The sequence below is a fragment of the Cygnus atratus genome, chromosome Z (genome assembly GCF_013377495.2).
Source record: "Cygnus atratus isolate AKBS03 ecotype Queensland, Australia chromosome Z, CAtr_DNAZoo_HiC_assembly, whole genome shotgun sequence".
Classification (NCBI taxonomy): Eukaryota; Metazoa; Chordata; class Aves; order Anseriformes; family Anatidae; genus Cygnus; species Cygnus atratus.
In genome coordinates, this window is record NC_066396.1 from 49,647,725 (window position 1) to 49,670,276 (window position 22,552).

The window sequence follows — 22,552 nt, forward strand, 5'->3', positions numbered from 1 at the left end:
TTCTGTGATTGTGTGAAAACAAACTACATTCTAACTATTGGGATCATTATCACAGAAGCTGTATTTGTATCCTCTTCATGTCCAGTCTAACACATAGATACTATTTAGGAACTCTGCTGGTGCTTCCTTTTTAGCTGCTCCTGAGTGCATCTTTTCTCTCCAGCTTCCTTAGCCCAATCTTATTGTAGAACTTATAGTCTGTTATCTTCTCTGGTCTCCTTTATGCTTACACTTTATACTTCACTTCTTACAAATGGCTGCTCTTAAAATCTATTCCCTTGCACATTGTTTTGATCCTATTGTCCCTTGCTGAATCCTTCCAAAAGTTTTGGGTATAATATCAAATAAAAGTTAAGCTTTTATTATTGTTTTCAAAACCTACACTTCTCTCCACAGTATTTTCCCTCCCCAAATTCATCCTGCTTTTTATATATACTTCATTTATTCTATCAATGTTCTGAATTTTCTAGATAATAGAAAAAAAAAAAAAAGCTTCCAATATATAAAGTATCCTAAACATGACCTTATGACCTTTGAGTACCCCATGCTGTTGTCATCTAAGTATTTGTACTTCTTGGAGTACATCAATGATGTGTAGTTCTCTTGTAAGCCAGGTAGACGTGTAAACATGCAGTGCATATGCATTTCATTTCACTTCTCCCCTGCCTACTTGTTTCTCCTTAGATGATGAATTCCCCTGAGGATGACCTAAAGCTTGTATAGCCTTGAAATGGGTGGTAAGTGTGCAGCTTAGTAAAGAACACTGCTGCTGTTAAGAGTGAGCTACAACGTGCCCTTTTTGGGCCTATATTAGATGTGGTAAGCTTTCCTCATCTGAAGAGAACATTTACATTGTTCAGCATCATATTCCAAGGACACCATTTACTGCGAAAATGTAATTGCTAATGTTTCTAGGTGGTGGATCCAGCCGCTCAGTTTGAGCCTTTATTCTGTACTTTCTCCACACACTCATGAGGGCAGGCAAAGAGTCTAACTGAACAGAAATATTTAGCATATTGAGCCACCTTGCTGACTTAAGAGCTATTGTGGAGTTCGGTGCTCCATACAGTCCAGATTATACAGCATACTTTTAAATTAAGCAAGAGTTTTAGAAGGATTGATGTATTTATTGACTTACGGGAGTCTGCAATTTTGGTCAAATATTCTTTGATCTTGGTATTGTTAAAATGTTGAGTAAAGGAATTATTTGATCTCTGTGTGACCGTACCTCTAAAACAAATTAACTCCATTACAGCACTACCATGATTATTAATAATGTTATCTTTTCAGTAATAGTTCAATTTAAGCTTCATTTAAAATTATGCCTTAAGAGTTCAAGGCAAGCGGCAAAGCCAATAAGGATCACATTAAGCCTCTTGTTTCAATGTGTGAGAAGCGTCATTTGGATTTTTCAAGCCAAGTCTTGGCATTAGCTTGGGGGAACTTGGCTCTGCTCAAAGAAACAGCCTTCTGTCAATGTCAAGAATGATCCTAAAGAGTAAAAACAGTGAACACAGAAGGCTGCACTGAACCTCTGAGTTAGAAACAAACAGTGAGCAAAGATTAACATTTATCTGAGCTTTCCATTTGTTTCCCCCATTGCAGACATATTAATATGTATGCCATGACTTCATTTTGCTATGTACTCTAGTAATGGAACAGAATAGTAACAGGGAAAAAAAAGGAAATCCAAGTATATTTTAAATTGAACTCATGTCTCTGTAGAGAAATTAAAGCATCTATTTTTTGGTATAAATCTTGGAAAATCTCAGCTGCATAAGTCACTCTCAGGCTGCATGTTTACTGTTCAAAAGTTTTTGTCAATTCTGTATGAAATATTTCCTCATCTTCTGATTCTGAAGTTTAAAGTACTATTTAGGTGACAGTGTTAGAGCCTTGACAGAAGTAGGAAAGAACATTTGAGATGTCAGCAAATTTTAAACAGGAAGAAATATGTTTTTGTATGTTCATCTGTGACATCGATTTTTGTGAAAAGTATTTTGTGAATTAGAGAATAAAGCCCTTCTTTTCTCCAGAGGGTACTGGGAACACAGCGTAACTGTCTGAGCATCCTCACATAGCCTCAGCAATGCTGATTTGAATGACTACTTCAAGAAAGCAGATGGTCATTTCTCCACAGTCTACTCCCTGCTGGTGCAAGTGCTAAATGATGCAAGTTTTTACTGCAGTTTTGTGGTATGGAGATGCAAATACTAGACTTACTTCCAAACACATCTTCATGTAAAAGTAACCCTACTATTGAAGATTAGTTGCTTCTGGCTGTTGCTTTAAAAATTAATGGCTATAACACCTTGTGTTTCTGAAGTAGCTAAGATAGGGAGGTTATCCTCTAGTTTCTGTGAGGGTGTTCCAAAATATCAAATATTTTAAATTATCGCTAGTATAAAAACAAGCAAACAAACAAACCCCATCATTTGACACTGCCATTTAATCATTTATCCTTTAAATGTGAAAAATAACTCATAAAGAAGACAAGAAAATGGAATAAACAGTAACGTGATAGTAACAATTTGTACCCCATAGTCATAAAATAAGAGCTCCCAAGCAGAACTCTATGAAACACTAGTTGCCCACAGAGTACTTGCAGCTAATTCTTGGAAGACTGGCTAGTCATACTGTGCTGGCTTTAGTCCTTGTTTCCAGCTGTTACATCACATGAAAGACAACTAAAAATACATTAAATACTTCTCCATACAAGCAAGTTAAAAAGCTTCTGCAGTAATTTTGTGCACTGAAAGTAGAAGAGGTGTGTGCAAAAGTTACAAACAGAAGCAAAGAAAAAAAAAAGAAAAAAGTTTACCATCTCTCTGAAGTATGGTCTGTGATATGACAAGAAAAAACCTTGACTCTCAAGGGTCAATTTCAGTATTTCAGCGTGTTTTGGATATTTTAAGCTGTATCACATGTTGAGGTAGGTTCCTAGTCCAAAAACACAGTTGATCACAGACCTAGCCAATATTTTCTGATACCTTTTGGCCTGTGCTTATGTATCTCATTGAAATCAAAGCCCTTATGCCAAGGAAATAGCTTACTGACAGTTACATCAGGTGTTCAGAAAAAAGACAGTAAGAGGTGCTTCCTAGATATTAAATGGTCTATGTGGAAATTGAATATGCTGAAGGTGCTTCCTTATGAGGCTGAAGGGTATAACTTATAAGAAACATGGAAGAATAAAATGTGCAAATACAAATTAATGAAATGTGCAAACTATGAGTTTGAATGGACCTACGGTGGAGGATAAGAATTAGAATTTATTACAGTTGGGTAACATCTAAATGGCAAACAGTATGTTGCCCTGTTTGGGAAAAAGGCATGGAGGGGTAGCAGGGGATGGGATGGCCAAAGCAAATTGTTCTAAATGTTTAGTAATGGAAATTAAGTTATTTGCCCAGAAACATTTCGTTAAGCAACCCTTGAAACAGATTCCACATTATCATGGGAAATGCATGACAGAATTAGGACAGACAACAGCAACCTTTAGGTTCCTGCCAGCCTATAATGGAAATGGAAGTGACAAAGAAATACAATAGAGCATCTCACAAAAGCATGTACTACATACAGTCAATTGATAGCCTGTATGCTATAATCCAGACATATTCAGGAAGCTCTTGCTGTGAGCCAAACACAGTACAAAGTGCACATGACACATTCTTTCAGTAAGATATCAAGCCAGAAGCAGACAAGAAAATACGTTAAACTGAAAATAAAGATTACAGACATGATTACTGCTGCTTTGCTTAATCAATTGCTATCAATATTTTCAAACAGGTCTGAAAATGGAGTAATAGGATACGTGTCTTTGAAACACAGATACTTGAATGCATCCCATACTCTTTAGTTCCATGATTTTTTTGCCTGCCTACTGGAAACAGTAAATTTATATCACATTTACATAATATAGTAGATGCACCTCAGGCTTTCTTCACATTCCTGATTTTTATTTATACTTTGGCCACAGTGTGACTTTATGTTTCAGTTTTTTTTTCCACAGTCTTATTGTTCCCTTAACTGGGAGAGTCCTACACATCTGATAGATACAGTACTTACAGAGAATTCAGCTTGCAAAATCTATTATGCTATGGGAAACTAGTATCAAGGATGACTCACCTTAGACCAGTCTCCCATTCTCCAGATGTAGCATTTGGAATAGTCCTCACAGTCCTCTGCTTCTTTAGGTCTTGTGGACAAAACACATTTCTTGCGGGGATTGGTGCACCTCACAGTCCGATGCCGTACTCCCTTACCACACTTTACAGAGCACTGTTGAAAAAAGACGTTTTGCAGGTTTCTACAAAAGGCATAGTTACCCCCTGTTATCTCCTTCTAATGCCCTCTGCCAAGATACCATATCTAATTCAGGACTTCAGTGATTTCCTGATTTCCAATCCTCAATTGCATAGATACACAGTTTGCTAAAAACTAACACATGAACAAAAATTCCTTATGGGGCAGAATGATCATATTTGCATTTTCAGCTGAAAACATATGATTTGATCAAAAATTATTTCCTTAAGGAAAAACTAAGCTTTAAAAATGGTATTTGGATAAGAAAACATTTTAAAAGTTATGATGAAACAAATGCAAAATGTCGCAGTAAAAATGTAATGCAATCCTTGTTCAAAGAATTAAGGGAGATATAATGAAAGAGAATCTAAGTAATGTTTGTGAGAACAAGACCTGAAGCAATTTCAAATAAATTTCACTAGTAGCTAACAGATCCTTTTAAGAAGAAAAAAGTTAAAATGTAAAAGAAAATGCTCTAAATCTACACAAGAATCCAGACTGAATTCAAATTCACTGCATATACAGCATGTGACAAATCTTCAATTTGCACAGAAGGTCTTAATCTGTGTTTTTTTTCCCCACTATTCCCATTTACACTGCCAAATATTATGCCATTTCCTTCTTAAAACATTATCACTGCTTTTGATCATCCCACTGCCTGCAGATCAAAATTCTCCTTTGCCAAGCTGATTATAACTGCAGGAAGCAGTAATGGCTAACTTCCAGTATAACAGTGATAGTAGGAATTGCCATGGGAAACACCTCACTCTTCAAAATATATTTATTAATTCCAGTAGAAACATACTTACTTATTTGTCATATCTGAGGTAAAACAAACCAACTAAACAAAGTGCATTTCTTTCTCACACCTGGAAAGTGTGATAATGGAATGGAATAAATGGAAGTGTATACCATTCTTCCCACAACTAACTTTTGCATTATAAACCTCTGTACCAAACCAGAACTGTGGCTATTTTCTCCTCTTAGCTCGATCTTAACATCTTTCTTTTAACTCTTTGAAAACATTTCCTATGTCATAGCTCTTTCTCACTTGGGGATCAATGGGTGCCACTGAGCACAGGAACCCAAACAATGATCTGTACCCACATTCAGAAGCTGCTATTCTTATTTGGAGCCTGATGAGACTCATAGCACAGCTTCTAGTGTGGGAAGCACGTAGAATTGCTGTATTCTTCCAATGGAGGCAGACGGTCTAAATAAATACTTTCAGCTTGTCCAGATGACAATGATAACAACTCCCTTCTTCCTCCGCAGTCAACTACTTTAAGAAGCTTTTTAGAAGAAAACCAAATGGACACACATATTAAAATATCTTAAGATAATAAAGCTTTTCGAATAGTAACTACATTCAACAGCAATGTTTCAGAATACAATGGATCCAAAATTGTGTTATCTACAGGTCCTTTTGTTCACTGTTTTTGCTGTTCTTAGAAAAAGAGGTAAGAAGAGAGAGGAATGGAAGGAAATGTCCTTTTTGCAAGCAACTGCCTTCATAGCCTCTCTGAATTTCAACAGCAGCAACCTTCTTAATAACATCTCTTGGTACAACAATACCTCACAGATGCTCACACTCTGAACCCAAGTTCTGGTAGCTGATAAGTGACTGCCTTAAATCCATTTACCCCTAGTTACCTACTACCAAGGTCAGGATATACTTGATTATATGTGCTTGAAAAATGTCCAAAAGAAACTGTTCCAGGACATTAACTAGGTAAAATGTAGTAGTTCTACATGGCTTGTTTTCCTAGTCCCTGATCCTTTTGCCAAATCATTGCATGAGGATCCTGAAAATCATTAGGCTGAGCTAAGCCACTTGCTGGTGAAAAAAATCTCATTCTCAGAACATAGTAAGGCATAAATGATCATTGTGGATTATTTATACAAATAAATGCAGCACCTCAGACCAGACTCCTGCCTCCCACACAGTCATGCAGTCCTGGCCTTCACAGCGCTGTGCAGAAGTAGGCTTTGGCCCAAGGCAATCCCTCTCCCTTGCTCTGATCAGGGTCCCATTTCTTAGCTGCTGTGTGCAGGCTACTTGTCTGTTCTGGGTCCCTTTTCCACATGTCCTTGAACATGGAGTCCATTCAGTCATCATCCATCTACAAAGAAATACAGGCAATACAGTAAGAAGAAATCAGGAAGGAAGAAGTCCCATTAGGTCATCCGTTCTCTTGCTTAGCACTACTTGCTTACCCAAGACACACTTACAAATTTTCTCTTTCCTTTTAAGTTAACTGTCTGTAACTGTGTTAACAGACTAATTACTAACCTAGTATAATTTACATTTAAATAATATGTTCATCTTCATATCATTTCATTCCCAGCCCATCGTTTCTATGTTTTCAGAGTACTCTCTTGTCATTACAATTCCAATTAGAAAAGTTCCAAAATACAATCACACACATTTCAAATATGATGGACCACTGATCAGACAGTTTTTTTTTTTTTATTATTTTCTGTCTATCTATATGACTACCTATTTGTCAAATGCATATGCCCTTCACTTAAGGTCCAATAAGTTTCAATATAGAATCACTCCTGTGTGAAAAGCTTGTTGCTCTGGAAGAAGTACAAAAGCTCAGTCTTCTTCATGTTCTTTAGGATCAGGCCTAACTCAGGTTACATAGCTTAAATTACAGCAACAGGGAAGGCTGATGCAGCTTGGCATAGCCCACATACCTGGAAAGTAATCACTCTAGAATATAATTTTCCCCAAATGTTCTGTAGCTCCAGACTATGGCCATATGCCCTTAAAAATCAAAAAGTTCTGCCATTAATGCAGTACACAAGTATACCCCAGGAGACTAGATTTGCAAGGGAGTCTTCGGTCAACCGAAGTTCTGTAAATCTGTTCCAACCATCTGTCAGACAATTATTGTAAGAAAACGAAACAATGAACTAAGTTATTTTTTTTATTATTATTAGCAGTCCAGAGACTCAATTTACAAATCACAGCCTGTCAAGATAATGCAATAGACTTTAAGATATTTCTTCAATTGCCAAAAAAAAACAACTAGTTATGCAAGCATATGTTCTAGCTCTGTTTCTGTTGAAAGCTAACAATATTTGTTTTGTAAGAATCATTAATACTGTGGTAAAATCTGGATCACAATATCTTTCCACCTGTCTCAGCATAGCAATTAATAACACCTACATCTTTTCATTTAATAAGCTGGAAAAAGTACAAAATGTTAAAAATACGTATTTGTCAATGCCTTAGAAAAAGATCAGACTATTCCATTTCTACCTATTCAGTATACAATGTTATTAATATAATAAAATATGAAGCTGGCCAATTATGCATATAATCGAATATAAATCTGTCCACTGTGTAATGTCTGTGGAAATCCAAACATCAGTAGTTCAGTCTTGCTTAAAATGTGTAAGTTGCATTTCGTCTGTTTTAGTATTTCATCCTACCCAAAAATGCTATGTCTGCTGGTTCATTTTGCATTACTTTCTTTAATAATATTTGTATTGTATTTACTTTGCATTGTCTTCAGATATTCCATCTACCTTTCCTCCAGATGACTCACGTAGATCCATCCCAGTGCTTACCCCCAGAACTGTTAGCTGACTATCACCAGCTGCTGTCCGTACCTTTAAAGGTGGCAGACACTTTACCCAAGTCTGCACAATAACTGGGGACTTCCTTAGTTGTGGTTCTTAGCTGCCATTCAAAAAAAGGATGGTAAACCCTGAAAACAGGCCATCACACCATCCTGGCCAGCCACTCATAGGAACAAGCTGCCAGCTTGGCTGCGGTTATGCCAGACGGGGGGGTGGGGGTGGGGGCTCTCTACAGGGCATATGCTGCAGCTGCCTCATTTGGTGAAATTCAGAGAAAAGCAACTCTTTCTGCTTCTTCCATCATTCAACCATCAGAGTCTAGTGTCTGCATATTGATCCACAGACAAGGGATTGAGGGCAGTGGCAGTAGAAGAGTGAGGGAAAGGCCTTCTACACTTCGGGTTAAATCAGTGTAGATGAACTGATTAACAGATTGTTTATTTATGTATTTATTTAATTACTGCTTTGTGCACCTAGATCTTTCCAAGTGATTTTAAAGGAGTACAGCCCTGACTAAGCTACAACAACAAAATATAACAATACATCATTAATTATAACCATGTTATTAAATCCATTGTTATATAAACAGCAATTAAATTTCAATTCATAGTACACATCAGCCAGTGAGAACTCCTATCGAGGAAAGTAATGAGCTGCTTTATTGAATGAGAATTGATTTAGACATGTGCTTAAGGACGCTTTCATTAAAACTCAGGAGAAACAGCAGCCGATGTTTCAGTGTTCCATACATTTCACACTATAACCTTTTGTTCTATGTATGTATTTACTGCACATTCAATGCCAGAGGCAGTCATTTCTCTTTGTAGCTCCTGAGATGTTTACTTCTAGTTATGACAGTGTAATTTAACCAAATCAGTATTACCTGGTCTGGCATGGCTGCTCATTACACTTTCGGATCTGTGGTTCAGGTTTTGTTAAATATTTGCACTTCTTGTTGTCCACAAGACTGATATTTTTGTTCATAATCTTTGTGCAGGAGACTGTTGTTTTTCTTTCACCTAGTAAAAAATAAAGCAGGTATGTGGAGAAACCACGAATATGCAACTTTTGTTAATAAAGGAAGGACAGTGGTATCCTTATCAGACACAGTTATTTTATGGTCAGTTTGGCAAAAAGAAGTGTAAAACCTACATATGTGTAAAATCTGAAGTGAAAAACAAAGGTAGCAGTGAGCCCAAATGAGATATTAAAGTTTGTAGGGAACAATGTATTTTCTTATTCCAGTATTTGCACACCACTGTCAAAAGAGTTTTGCTGCTTTATTCCTGCAACAAGTCATAGGCCAAAGACTTAGTCTTACTGGCATTCTTGTTTCCTTCTCAATCACCAAGACCCTAGCGTTGAGAATGGCTTGCAGAAAAACTGCACAGTAAGGAGAAGATATGCTTTTCCATTAATGTATAAATTAAGAAAAGGAATATCAAGTCCTGCCCTCTGTATTGCTTAAGTTTAGTAGTTCTACCCAGTTTAGCAGTACACTGGCACATGTGGCCAGCACTCAGCCAAAGCGATTCAGCTCATGAAGCCTTCAGTAAGGAGCCTGCACCATTCTCCAACTGCACCGTTCTCCATGGACTAAAGAAAAGAAGACATATAACTGATCTGATCTGTAGGGTAATCATTTAGGAAGTTGGGTACTGCCTGTGGAAACCTAATGCATGTTCTGTTACACGAACTGTGCTTTGATGGATGGGTTGGGACCTTGTGTCTCTTGAAGCTGAACAGGTAAGAAATCAGAATTTAAAGTAATACGTACAACAAGCAGTACCTAGTAATCACATGGGAGCATAATTTTTAGAAAACTAGCAAGCCTTGCATTAAAGACTTTAGTTAGTAGAAAATAACTTCATAACCATTTGTTCCTATGGTTACATTATAACACCCTGTTTCTATCTGGAAGTTTACTTACAAACAGGGTGTGTGCAGGAGCAGGGCAGACATAAGAATTCAGTATTTGCTAGTGGTCAGAAATGTGTCTGTGGACTGAGCAGTGAAGCTATAAATACGCATTATGTGTTTGACCACAACTGACATTTTACACAGCATTTGTGTACGTGAGAGCACATGCAACTAATCTATCATGCACAGCATTTGAAATGTTTGACATTTTTTTCTGCATTTACATATACATCTGTGTATTCATATTCCCTCCCACACAAAGAAAGCTTCTCTGCAACACAGGAGGTCACAGACCAGTTACATGTATAAACACGCACAAAGCCACATGGCTTCATGACTACTTCTCATCCTGACATACGTTTTAAACATTTAATGAAAACTACTGATAATTGTTATATACTTTAATCAGATTTATCAAAATACTGATGTTAAAAATTCAAACACAAATATTTACACAGGGTACAATCTGCATCATTTTAATTTCATTATTACTTCTTATTAAACCAAAGAACTAAAAGAAGAATTAAAGTTATTTTGCCTAAAGTACGAAAAATCTTTCCCTTGTATTTCAGAATATTTGCAGTAAAAATACCTTTTATGGAACTTTGCATTAACTCAACTATTTTAAACAATAACAAAATGTGATGGCCAGTTACAACAGAAAAAATATGATAAATAAACACTACAGTAAAACACTTCAATATTTATTTAAGCATTAATGTAGAAAAAAAAATTCACTGACATACTGCACTTCAGGACTTTTCCATATGATAGGTAACTTTAGAAATAACTGAGGCAATAATGAGAGATTGTGGTAGCATTCAAATTATTCTAAAAATATTTCAGGAAACTGTAAAAAGCATGAATATTCCAAGTGAACATGAGTGCACTATGAAGAAACAGAGGATGATACTAGGACCACGTACAAAATGCCTTCAGGGAAGAAGCTTTCTTACCAAACCACAAAAGGCATGTTTATGGAAACTACAGTAATCTGTCGTGACACCAGGACTGTTCACAGAGTCAAAGTAGCTAGAACACAGTGTTCTTTGTGTTGCTGTGAAGAGAAGGTAAAGCATTTCCAGGCTTTCTTATTTGAACTACAAGGTGCATAGCACTTTTCAGGACTGCTAATCACAGCAGCCATGATTATCAATGTAGTAAGCAGGAAAGACAGGTATCAATAATCAGTATAGTATTTACTGTGTAAGCCTGACTAATTAATTCACAACATATAAACAGATTTCTATAGGTAGCATTCATAAAAACACTCTTACACGTTTCCCACCATAATTACCTTTTCTAATAACCAGCTTCTAAACAGTTACCAATTTTAAAGGATTTTGTTACAGTAATATTGCTCATGTTCCAATATTTGTTTTCATATTTTCATTTTGTTCTTCCAAATTCACATTTTTTATGGTTTATAAACATAAACATAGGAAAAGTATTGCATCAGCATACTAATATCTGCTGTTGCAATATTTGTTCCATATGTTTCTGGATCTCAACTCATGTTACTAACGGTACATATTTGATCTGAGATTGGGGTTCAGCTTTTCTGTAGTTTGAAATGTCTTTTACAGATCGTTTTTCTTCAGTAGTTCCAAATACACAGTGGAATGCACATGAACTTTCTATTCTTGTTCTAGCTCTTGCACTTCTATTTCTTCATGGAAACTGGGTCCCGAATTTACTTTTCTAATCAAGTTTTGGTTCCTTCACTAACATTTTCTTTCTACCTACTTTATTTAGTTTGAATCTTTACGAGAGTTATCAGTATTCTTTTAATATAATCAGGAGGAACATGACAGAAATATGTCCACTGTTCTACGGAATCACACAAGTTGCAATGAGGATATTACTAATAAATATATTGCACTGATCATCAGCCTGAAATATTAATATATCATTTGTTTTAGTCATCATATATATATATACATTGTAAATATATATATGCATATTGTAGATGCTGTGTGCGTGTGTGTGTGTGTGTGCTTTTTTAAAAAAAAATTTACCTCCTCCACATACAGCATCACAGTCCTCCCAGCCAGAATGAGTCCACATGAAAAGAGGCTCTGGTACTTTAGAGCTTTGATTCTCAGGAGGAGGATCCAGTGGGATGGTGTACTCATAGTGTAGACCATAGCTCTGGTCATGGAATAGCAGCACCTGTAATTATAGAGAAGGAAAACCTTCCTATGTGCGCAGGAACTATCGAAGACAAACTTGGACCTGTGAAGAGATAATCTTGAAGAACATGCCAAAATGACTTAATGCACTGCAGCCTTTAGACCCTTCTGATAGATTCTGTAGAAGAAACTAAATAATCGAAGTATCCAACCCAAAACAATGGGGGGAAAAAAGATTTTATTTAACATAAGAGTCACAAAGTTCTCCATGTAAAATTGTAAAAAAAATGTATTCCCCAGAAATCTGGGGAATGATATGTTACATATCCTATGTTTCCAGTGCTCTTAAAAAGAGATCTTTCCTAGATACATCAAATTTCAAATTATTTTGGATATAGAAGATGATTTCTTACACTTAAAGGATTTTGAATTGTGAAGTACTTCTTCATCATTTCTTCATTTTTCCTTCTGTTCTTGTCTCTTTGGCTATCAACTTTTCCTTCCCTACACTGAAATGTGTCAAAACTCTACTTCCCAATGGAGAATTTGGTGATTACAACCCTAAAATGGCAATGCTGTGCTATAGCATCAGCCAGTGTGCCAGGAGGATAGAAAACATCTGATACTAATTTGAATTTTCCTGCTCAAGCTGCACGTCAGCTTTGTATGAAATTTGTAGGAATTCTGAGACCTTCCGTCCTGCCTCAATAACATAAAGATTATTATTGGATTTAATAGCACTTTTTAGAAGTGGGCTGACAGATCAGCAGGTATATCTTGCATAGATCCCATTATCTTCAGAAGCCTGGAAAAAATAGTTCCCACACTACAGGACAGGAATCAGGTTAAAAAAAAAAAAAAAGGCAAAACAAAACAAAAACAAAACCCACATTGTCATACCAGTAAATGTAAAGGTGATGTTGTGGGACCTTTGGCAGATATCTTCTCCCAGAGACCTCTTCGAACATAATGGACGGTGGTCCCAGCAATATTGAATGTTCCTGAATGCTCTATCTTCCAGTCACTATTAATTGACTGTTTACCAGCATCTCGAAGAGCTGCCAAAATACATGAAAAAAGGCCAATACAAAAAAAAAAAAAAAAAAAAAAAAAAAGCTTGGTCAGTAGTGATTCTGGCCTCCTTTTACTTCCTGTTTGGATAATTTAACAGGTAGGTGAAATCACATAACTCTGCAGAGATATTTATGGATGCTACTATATGTGAACTTCAACTGGAACATGTTTCAGAAACATTTTTTGGAAGACATCCTTGGCAAATCCGTGTGTGCTAAGCATTACTTGAAGTTAAAACAGTGTTTTAATGCCTAGTGAGACTGACAGGCTCCAGCACAATTCACTAAATTAATTTATGACAAAGGCAATGATTCTCTTTTCCTAGGTAGCCACTTCTATGACCCATACAAGACATGGGAAATGCAATTTTCACAAGACACTCTTCAAGATCTGTGGAATTACATTAAAACTTCAACAAATTCTGGTTCAGAATTCTTTCCCTCTAATTAATATATCTACTTTTTCCTCCATCTCAAAATGTGACAATACTACTGTCATACTAACTTAAGCACTTATTTTATACAGATGTTCACCACCTAATTTAATGATTCTAACAAACAGAAAAAGCTTGTTCTTTTTGGATGAATCACTGTCTTCTTGGCCTAATTAATATTCATAAGCATCATCAAGTCAAGAAAGATATTCAGACATTGAGAACAGAGTATTTTACAGTATTTTTCTATAGTACATTCCGAATAGCCCCTTCTGTGAAGAATCTTTAATTTTATTTTGTTTTATTTTATTTGTAATCAGGTCTGTAATATTCATGTGAAGTAAAATATGCTTGAAGTCACCTTCTGGACAAGAAGTTCTACACATTCCTCTTCATTGAAATTGCATGTTTGGCATCAGACTGTTTTAAGAGAACTTCAACAGTTTAAATCTTGTCCAAAATTTTGTATTTAATGTTGTAAGTTAATGTGAGTCATTCCTGTAATCATCCTCTCTCCTATTCATATTTATACTGTTATGTTTTGTTTCTATGGGAAACAATGGCAATAGGTCTATGGACTGGCAGCAATACAATTGCATAAGACACCACTGATGCGTACCACTACAGCACAGTGTAATAAATGTTAAGACTATAAACTCCATTAACGCTGTAGAACAGCCCTGTGCTAAAAATAACCAGTGATTTTACAAGATTTAAAAATCGGTATTTCAGGTTTAAACATTCTATTATTAATGGTAATTAACTCCCATTTTGTTTTAAAACTTTAATGGTCAATCCTCTTCCCAGTGGAGAAACAAAACAAATGTACTTGAAAGTGCCAAGGTCCAGTCGGGTCATGCTGCTCACATGGAGCAGCATATTCTCCCCAGAGAGCAGTGGACCTTGCATCGTCTTCTCTGTCTTTAAAAGGAGTGTTATACACCACAGCATACAGATGTGTGCAGGGGACTGGAATCCCAGACCCAGAATACAGAAATATGTAAAGCTCTTGCACTTTCTGCTCTCAGGTTCCTCACCTGGGAGCCCCTGTATTGGATGAAGGAAGAATGGGTGCTCCCATTCCTAAAATATTAGCTTGGATTCAGGTAGTCCAAGCCTGCTCCTGATTCTGTCACACCCCATATTGCAAGCAAGTTCGCTGAGTTTTATTCCACATCACACATATACTCCCTACTCTGCTTAGTTTTTGATAAAGGAGGATTTCCTGTACAAAGTAATGTAATGCAGGAGGAAAATTCAGCACACAAGTGTATCTTATGGGCTATAAAATGAATGGAGCAATACATCTACAACTAAAAAGATGAACAAGCAAAAAACTCTGATGAGGAAAAACTACCAAGAAAAGAGGTATTTGTATCAAAATAGGTGGGAAGTAGACAACTTTGAGCTGTGAATTTGGTCTTTCGTTCTGTGCAAAATTTAATAATTCTCTCCAGGAGAGTACTAAAACTATGTCATTTTGGCCAAACCCTATTTTTCCAAGAAAATTGGCAAATATAAAAAATATTTGAAATTCATTTCTAAATCAGAATACTTTCACTGATATCTTTTCTCAGTGAAGTCACTGTTTCGCTTCCATTAAGGTTATCATGTGATCCCTTCAAATCATCTTAAGAATATTAATATTCAAGGTTTGAAAAACTTTTTCAAAATTTCAACTTGTCATCTCATGAAGGACAAAATTCCATCTTTATCTTATTAGATAAAGATTCTCTCTTTATCTTACGAAATTAGAGTTACATACAATTTGGCATAATGCCTTACTGTTTCTGTTTAAACTACTTAAATTACTTTACATTAAGGCATTTCTTTCCAACGTTATTGAATAAGAAGGTACGTAGAAATGCTGAAAGCAAATATGCTTTCACTTTGTAGTACCATACAGGACACATTATTGTTCAATAAGTTATTTATCTTTTTATAGGAAGAAACTTGCCATTTTTTTTCTATCAGGTCACATTTTAAGATTGATAATTGCTTAATTGCTGCTTTCTCCAAAGTAAATAAAGATGAAAATATTATCTTCTGCAGCAAACTTTCCATTAGTTGCTGCTGCTTCAGTCTTTTCCACATCACTGTTTTGATTTTAATGAAACTAAAGAGAAGACAAACCAAACAGAAATGCTATCAAGTGAGTATGCAACAGAATGTCAAATGTCAGCACAGAAATATCTTCTTTTTAAATTTCAAAATAAAAGTATTTTAAGATACATTCCAGGAATTAAACACTTATTTAAAAACCAATCACAGCTATAAGTAAGGCACTGAACAGTTATTACTAATAAAGCCAGGTTAGAGTGGAAGAATCTAATACAGAAAAACACTCAGTTACACATTTCATAGTTCATGTTGAATTGTTCTGCATATATATTTTCGTTGTGTTATATTTCTACTATTCACTTAAAAGATGTTATACATGATCAATATTTACTAACTGTGAAATGGTGGTTTTTTGTTTGTTTGTTTGTTTTCTGGAATAACAAATCTGATGTAAACATTTCTCTTGTATTGAAGTGTGAATTTAACTCAAATGATAAAGCAGAAAAAGCTCACAGGTGCTATTCTGTTTTATAAGCAATAACCATCAAATTATAGCCCACATCCAAACGTCTACATATTGCTAGAAACACTTCATGCATTTGACCATCACCTCAAGTAATTAATCCCAACTGTTCATTAGCATCCCGGAAATCCTTGTGTTAAGGTCATTACTGCTAATATAATGAGAAGCTGAGAACAGGAAAAGCAACATGCATGTTTTGCTATGATAGGGCAACAAATGCAATTCATAGTTAAAAAATAAAAAAACAACAAAAAAAGACAGTTTGTATTTTCTCACAATAACTCTTGAAAATAGAAAGAAATAATCAATCTGACCTGCTTAATTCTTGTGATTTGTAGCAAACATTCCTTGCTAAACAGTAATAAAGGCACCAATTTACAAGTACCCCATCTAAAGGCTTATGAAATCTAATGAAAATTATTACTAATTAAAATTAGTGTTACTTTTATTTCCTGTGCTGCAATGTTCACACAAAGAATGAACTTATTTCCAAAATTAGTTTTAACTTAGAAACTGATTCCTGTTTTATCTGCCTATTTCCTTAGTTACATGTTTTCATCATAGCTTTGCTGACCTATTTGCACTTCCTTTATCACTTTTATTTCACAGAAGTACAACACAAATTCTCATGATATTAGATACAATTGCACAGGAATATTTAATTAGGGTGTATATATTATTTCTGTTGCATAATTCTACATAGACAAGGAATATCTTTTCTAGAATGAAATCTGAGCTATGTCAAAATGTGTACATGCAAAAATACACTACTAGTGTTTATATGTATAGCTAACTTATTTGCATGTGCTGAGCAGAAAACTTAGAAAGCATGTTGGCTTAGAACCATGTTGGTACCAATCTTCACTCTCATTTTTGGTCAAACTTTAAGGTAATTCTTTTTGTGGTGCATAGCACTTTGAATTTCAGTTTTATTGACTGTGAAGGAAGAGCTGATTCATATCACTTTTCATTTTGTATTCTGCATTGGCTATGTGAGACCTCCACAAAAATTTTAACTAGACTTCGGCACAAATTGAACAAAATAAGCATTTGTTTCTTAATTCTGGATGTTTTCTGAAATGCTCAGTTGTTGAAAGCTGTATGGCTGCGTACACACACAGAAAATGATGCTTATGTGCCTAAATTCAAACTGACTTTTAGTCTTTTGTCAACAAGAAAAATAAGGAGTTGTAAAGACTGTGTTAATACAGTGACACAGAACAACAGTAACAAATGTGCACACTCTTATCTGGAAAATAATTTAAACTCATTTTCATGAACTCCTCTGCATAGTTTATATTGCTATAAACTACACTTTGCCAAAAGCTTTGCTGATAGCTTTCACAAATGTTATCTTATCACAAATGTTAAAGAATAGATATTTGTTTCATCTTGATGTAAAAAGGTTTTAAAATGTTTTATTTACTAACCATTTTCTATGGCCTTGTATAGATGAAAGGAAAACACAGGGGACTCTGGTCTCTGCTATATGATCAGGTCCTCAGCTGGTTTCCAAGTTATTTTAAAACTATGAGTGTTGTCAGAAATGAGGAATTCAAAATTTTGTATTATTTGTCAGACCCCATCTGCTTTCTTGCACGCTTCTGTCTCTGCCACCCTTCCCCTCTTTCATCTTCTGCACAACCTACCCCCCCCCCCCAACATGGTACAACGTGCTTCTTTCTTAACTAGGAAACATATTTGATAAAGGAAATTTGACAAGAACATTGCACACATCTGAACTTGACACCTATAACAGAATTGGAAATTACAATGTAATGCAGTGTTAAATACAGGGGTCCAAACGGTCTACATCCCTGAAGCAGATTGATTATATTTGTCAAAATTATTATACAGCTCACTGAACGATTGGGGTTGGAAGGGACCTTTGGAGGTCATCTCCTGCAACTCACCTGCTCAAGCCACTTAGCCACTTAGAGCTAATCCATTTCTGTATTTCAGTTAGAAACAAATAATTTCTCTCATTTCCAATTAACACTGAGAATTTTCAGTTTTTAGATCACAAGTCATTTGTCTGTATCTGTAACTAATCTTATTAATTCATTATAGTGCTGGACTTGACATCTTGACATGCCATTATACAAGTGTCACATAAATAAGCATTCTAATCTCAAAGCCTGGTACATCTCATAAAAAATACTTTAAACTTCCAAACTTCCTTTCTGGATTCTACTTTAAGAACTGTAAAAACAACAACAACAACAACAACAACAACAAACCAAACCTGCCAAATATAAAGGAAAATGTAGCAGCAGACAAGGCATAATCTTAGACCATAGGAATCCTGATAATGTTTGAAACGTTTTTACAGCTATTCTTATGAAAAGGTTTTTTAAGTAACTGATAATGAATCAACACCCATGCCAGCACCGTTTTAAGCTGACAGGGTTAGCACTGCAAGTTCATTCCTTAACATTAAATCTCAAATTTCTTTCCTAAAGACCCTAATTCCAAAATTAATAAGTATGGTTTAGGAAATATTCTTGAATCAAATAAACACTTGTTTTCCCTTCTTTACCATTACAAATAATTTCTATTCCTGAATACTCTACTGAGGAAAGAAAAATCACAATCTTGTATGTATTTCCTCATATAACTTAAGTAAGAAGGAATACCTGTTAATTTGGCTTCATCACAATAAAATATAAAATAATAATAATAATAATAATAATAATAATAATAATATCAATAATAATAATAATAACAATAATAACAATAATAACAATAATAACAATAAAAGAGTATGTAATTCTTTCAAAACTGTAAGGAAAACCTCACTGGAAGGGGATTTGTGGGTCATCACTGCTTCTACCTCCCCAGCGGGGAGAAAAGAGAGGACAGACCTTGACAGAGTCATCAGTTCAGTAAATGCAGTCGCAAGTTATACTTTATCTTTTCTTCTAGGATGCCAGAGCTCCTGTTACTGTGGTAAATGTTGATATACCTCAGATAAAGGTATCTGAGGTGTTCAGAAAGAATTCCTCTGAAGATTTACTTCCATCAAATGATGCTACTGATATGGACTGTGGTTTTACTGATCAGTTTAGCATCATCATGGACGCTTCCAGTTCGCAGTGACACTGTTTTCTGATCACCTAGTAAATCCAGAGAACGGCATTTCACTTTGATTGTCTCTGTATTTGACCTGTGCTGCACAACTGGGATCAAATTTTCCAGCAGTTTAAATTAGCTTCTACTTTGTAAGCCGCAGCTCTTTGCGTATGCTGGGTTACAGTATGTTTACAGCTATATCTTCAACTATAAAATTATTAATTATTAGAGCTATACTATTAAAAAACAAAAAAAAGATCTTAAGAAAATTAGCCAAACAGAAATACTGTTGGCCTATATTGACTTGTTTCAAGTCCAAAAACCCAGAGAGCAAAGTGCTATGAGATGTAAAATTAACATACAGAACTGTAACATAGAAACAAATCAGAAACAGAGAATTTAATTTGCATTATATTTCACATTTTTATTCAGTTTTCTAAAAAATATTGTTTCTAAGGTGAAATGTTTATACCTTCTTCACTAAACTTGCAATGTTACTACTCCTAGTCAAAAATGCTACCATTAAAATTGTTACTCCTATTCAATTCCACTTTTTTATGCTTTCAGAATAAATCTGCTAAAATTGAAGAAAGTTTAAATACCTTTTTCTAATAAAAGTAAGAAAAAAGTGCAAAAACCTAGGTTTTAATCCAAAATAAGAGATCTTTTCCTGCTTCCTCATAAAGTCTTAACAAATCTCAATGAAATACTGGCTGATAATGATTCAGACTGACATTAGCTACATTAAGAAAGGTAAAATTAAAGTGACAATCAATGAAAAGCTGATTAAGTGCTAATTAGCACCTTTCAAAAACAAGCAGCACATCTGGTATGATTTCATGGGCATAAAAAGAATTATAATTCTTTTTGCCTCCCTGGTAGGGGAGGAAAGCTTGCTATTTATGAAAAGGAACTAATTTCCTTAAATACAACTCCAGCTTTTATTTATTTTTACATTATTTAAAAACTAAAAACTAAGCAGTACTTCACTTGCCTGCGTACGATAACACAGCAGATATATAGGATGAAAAAAACAACAACTTGGAAAGCTAAGAAAATGTATCAATGAAACTTCCGTTATCGATTTGACACTCTCAGACCTCCATCTCACGCTCCATTGGTGCACAATGAAACAATCCAGAACTCTAAAACTCCTATGATATTTTAACAGAATAGGCACAGCCCTCATGACAAACCAACAGTCACATGTTAATAACGTCAGCTGTCATAACTAAGACTTGACATTTTTGATGTTCTCTTAAAGTACTGAGTAAAAAGTTCCTTAAAATGTAAATATTACTTATGAACAGACCTAAGAACAGGGGACAAATCGGGGAAGTTTTCATTTCATTGTCCTATTTCTTGTACTAAGTTTCTCTCAATTTAAGCTACAAGCAGTTCACTAAATATTTATGGTATTTCAGTTATACCACAACAACATTAACCATAACAACAATTACAATTTATACACTTCCTAGACAACAGCTCTACAACTCATTAAAAGCAAAAACCAGATTTTTCATGAAAAGTAATTTCATAAAAAAGTAAAAACTAAAAAAAAAATGTGATAAAATTTGTCCATGAAAACATTTAGATGATTTGAAATCATCTGAAGAAATATTTTTGTGCATTCTTAGTTTAATTTTAGAACTTTCATTTGACTTTTTCGGTAATTTCCTGTGCATTGATTGATCAGTGCATTTTTTTGTTGGCTGAGCAGAAATTATTCCATGTTTCAGCAGAAAACTTTTCCTTTCACTAGTTTCAATGTGAAGTGTTTTCGTTTGTGTTCTTGACATAAAACATTGAAAATCCTGCAACATAAAGTACAGGGAATTTTTCTTATATCATCTAAAAATATTTCTGTAAACGAGATGAAAGTTCAAACAAACAAAAAAAATGTGCAATAGCCAAATGTTATGTCATTTCTACAAAATTTCTTTAAAGGTTCCTTTCAATGATTTCTTTTTCTACACACAGTTTTGTTTAATTACACAAGCATGTTTAGCTAGCTCTCTTCAGTGCTGATCCAAACAGGACATGAACACTAAGCCATATTTACCTAAATAACTGTGAGCTGGTTTTTCTTCCACAACTTTGATTCTTCTTGCTCCTGCGGGTATCACCAAAGCTTCCACATAACCTAGACATGAGACCATATGTACTATGTTAAATACAAAAGTATAGAAAAGTACATCTTGTATGCCTTTTTTATTTCTTGTTTATTTTCTCTTTTAAATGTAACAAATTATAATTTATATAACAATGGCTTGAGAGTCTTTGAAAAATGTTACAATCGTTAACAAAAATGAAACTCTATTATGTGTAATATACATATACTATGATGTAATATTAAGAGGGTAGAAAAGTAAAACATAACCAGAATTAGTGACGCTGGAGCAGACTGGAGCTGGGGCAGATAAAGTTGTCTCCAGCCAAGTAGAACAGTGTCATTATCACTACCAGACCAGACAAATTCCAATTTCATTCAGCATGTAAAGCATATGGCACCAAAAAGTAAACATCATCTCACTGTTTGTTTTGGTAAATGTTTTGTACTCCAGATTTATTGCTGGAACATTCAACCCCTATTATGAATGACTTTGAGGTATATTTATTAGTTAATTGTATTGCAATAAAATTGTTTCCTTACTGTGTGGGATTAAGACATGCTGTTGAGCCATTTTCTCTACGTAAAAAGGGGTGAAAAAGCAATGCAGGTGGAAAACACTGTGCAACAAGGAATGTTATAAATAACAAAATCATATTATAGATTATTTAAGTGAACTTCAAAAAGTAGATAGTAAATATTTATCCTGTGTAGCTATGCAAAGTTTTATAAGCAAATACTGAGCACTTACAACATTTTTTCAACATTTTAGTGCTGAAACATGAAAATTGGATAGCTGCAAAGCAGCATAATTTAATTCTCTTAAGAGCTAATAACTCTCTCTATGTATTGCTGATATTCCAGCTTCTTGGGAAGGAAAACAACACAGCTATGTTTAGATGGCAATGCTATAATAATGTGGATTGACATAGAATCGTGAAAAATCTTTAAAAGTGTTTGGATATTTGCATTAGCTATAGAAGAGAGCTGACATATTGTCATTTATTAGCAGTCACCTTCTCCATAGTTTTTGATCTTGTAGTCCTCAAGACTCAGCAATGGTTTGGGATCCCTGTTCTGTATTACCTTAAGACAAGGCCAGACATAACTATCTGACAAATAAACCTTTCTTATTTATTTTTTTTAAGTATGCATTTAAGTAAATGCATTGAAGTCCTTGATTGTTCAAAGATATAGTCTGCTTCTAATTACAGTATTTTATGAGGTGATTTACTTACTGACTTGAAATTCTGCACATTTTCTATACAAGAAACTGAAAGTGTAATGGCAAACAAATGCTGAAAACAGTTGGTCAATCACTGTTTGAA

General features: G+C 34.8%; 1 protein-coding gene across 1 annotated transcript in view; it reads right to left on the minus strand.

The window, feature by feature from the left end:
* The window catches only part of ADAMTS19 (ADAM metallopeptidase with thrombospondin type 1 motif 19), a 164,945-nt gene that overhangs the window by 19,659 nt on the left and 122,734 nt on the right, over positions 1-22,552 (minus strand). Inside the window, exons 16-21 of the mRNA XM_035569920.1 lie at positions 21,177-21,257; positions 12,852-13,009; positions 11,838-11,991; positions 8,783-8,918; positions 6,224-6,428; positions 4,129-4,281 (exon numbers count right to left, since the gene is read on the minus strand). Coding sequence (XP_035425813.1) covers positions 4,129-4,281; positions 6,224-6,428; positions 8,783-8,918; positions 11,838-11,991; positions 12,852-13,009; positions 21,177-21,257 — 887 coding nt within the window. The remainder of the gene's footprint in view (positions 1-4,128; positions 4,282-6,223; positions 6,429-8,782; positions 8,919-11,837; positions 11,992-12,851; positions 13,010-21,176; positions 21,258-22,552) is intronic.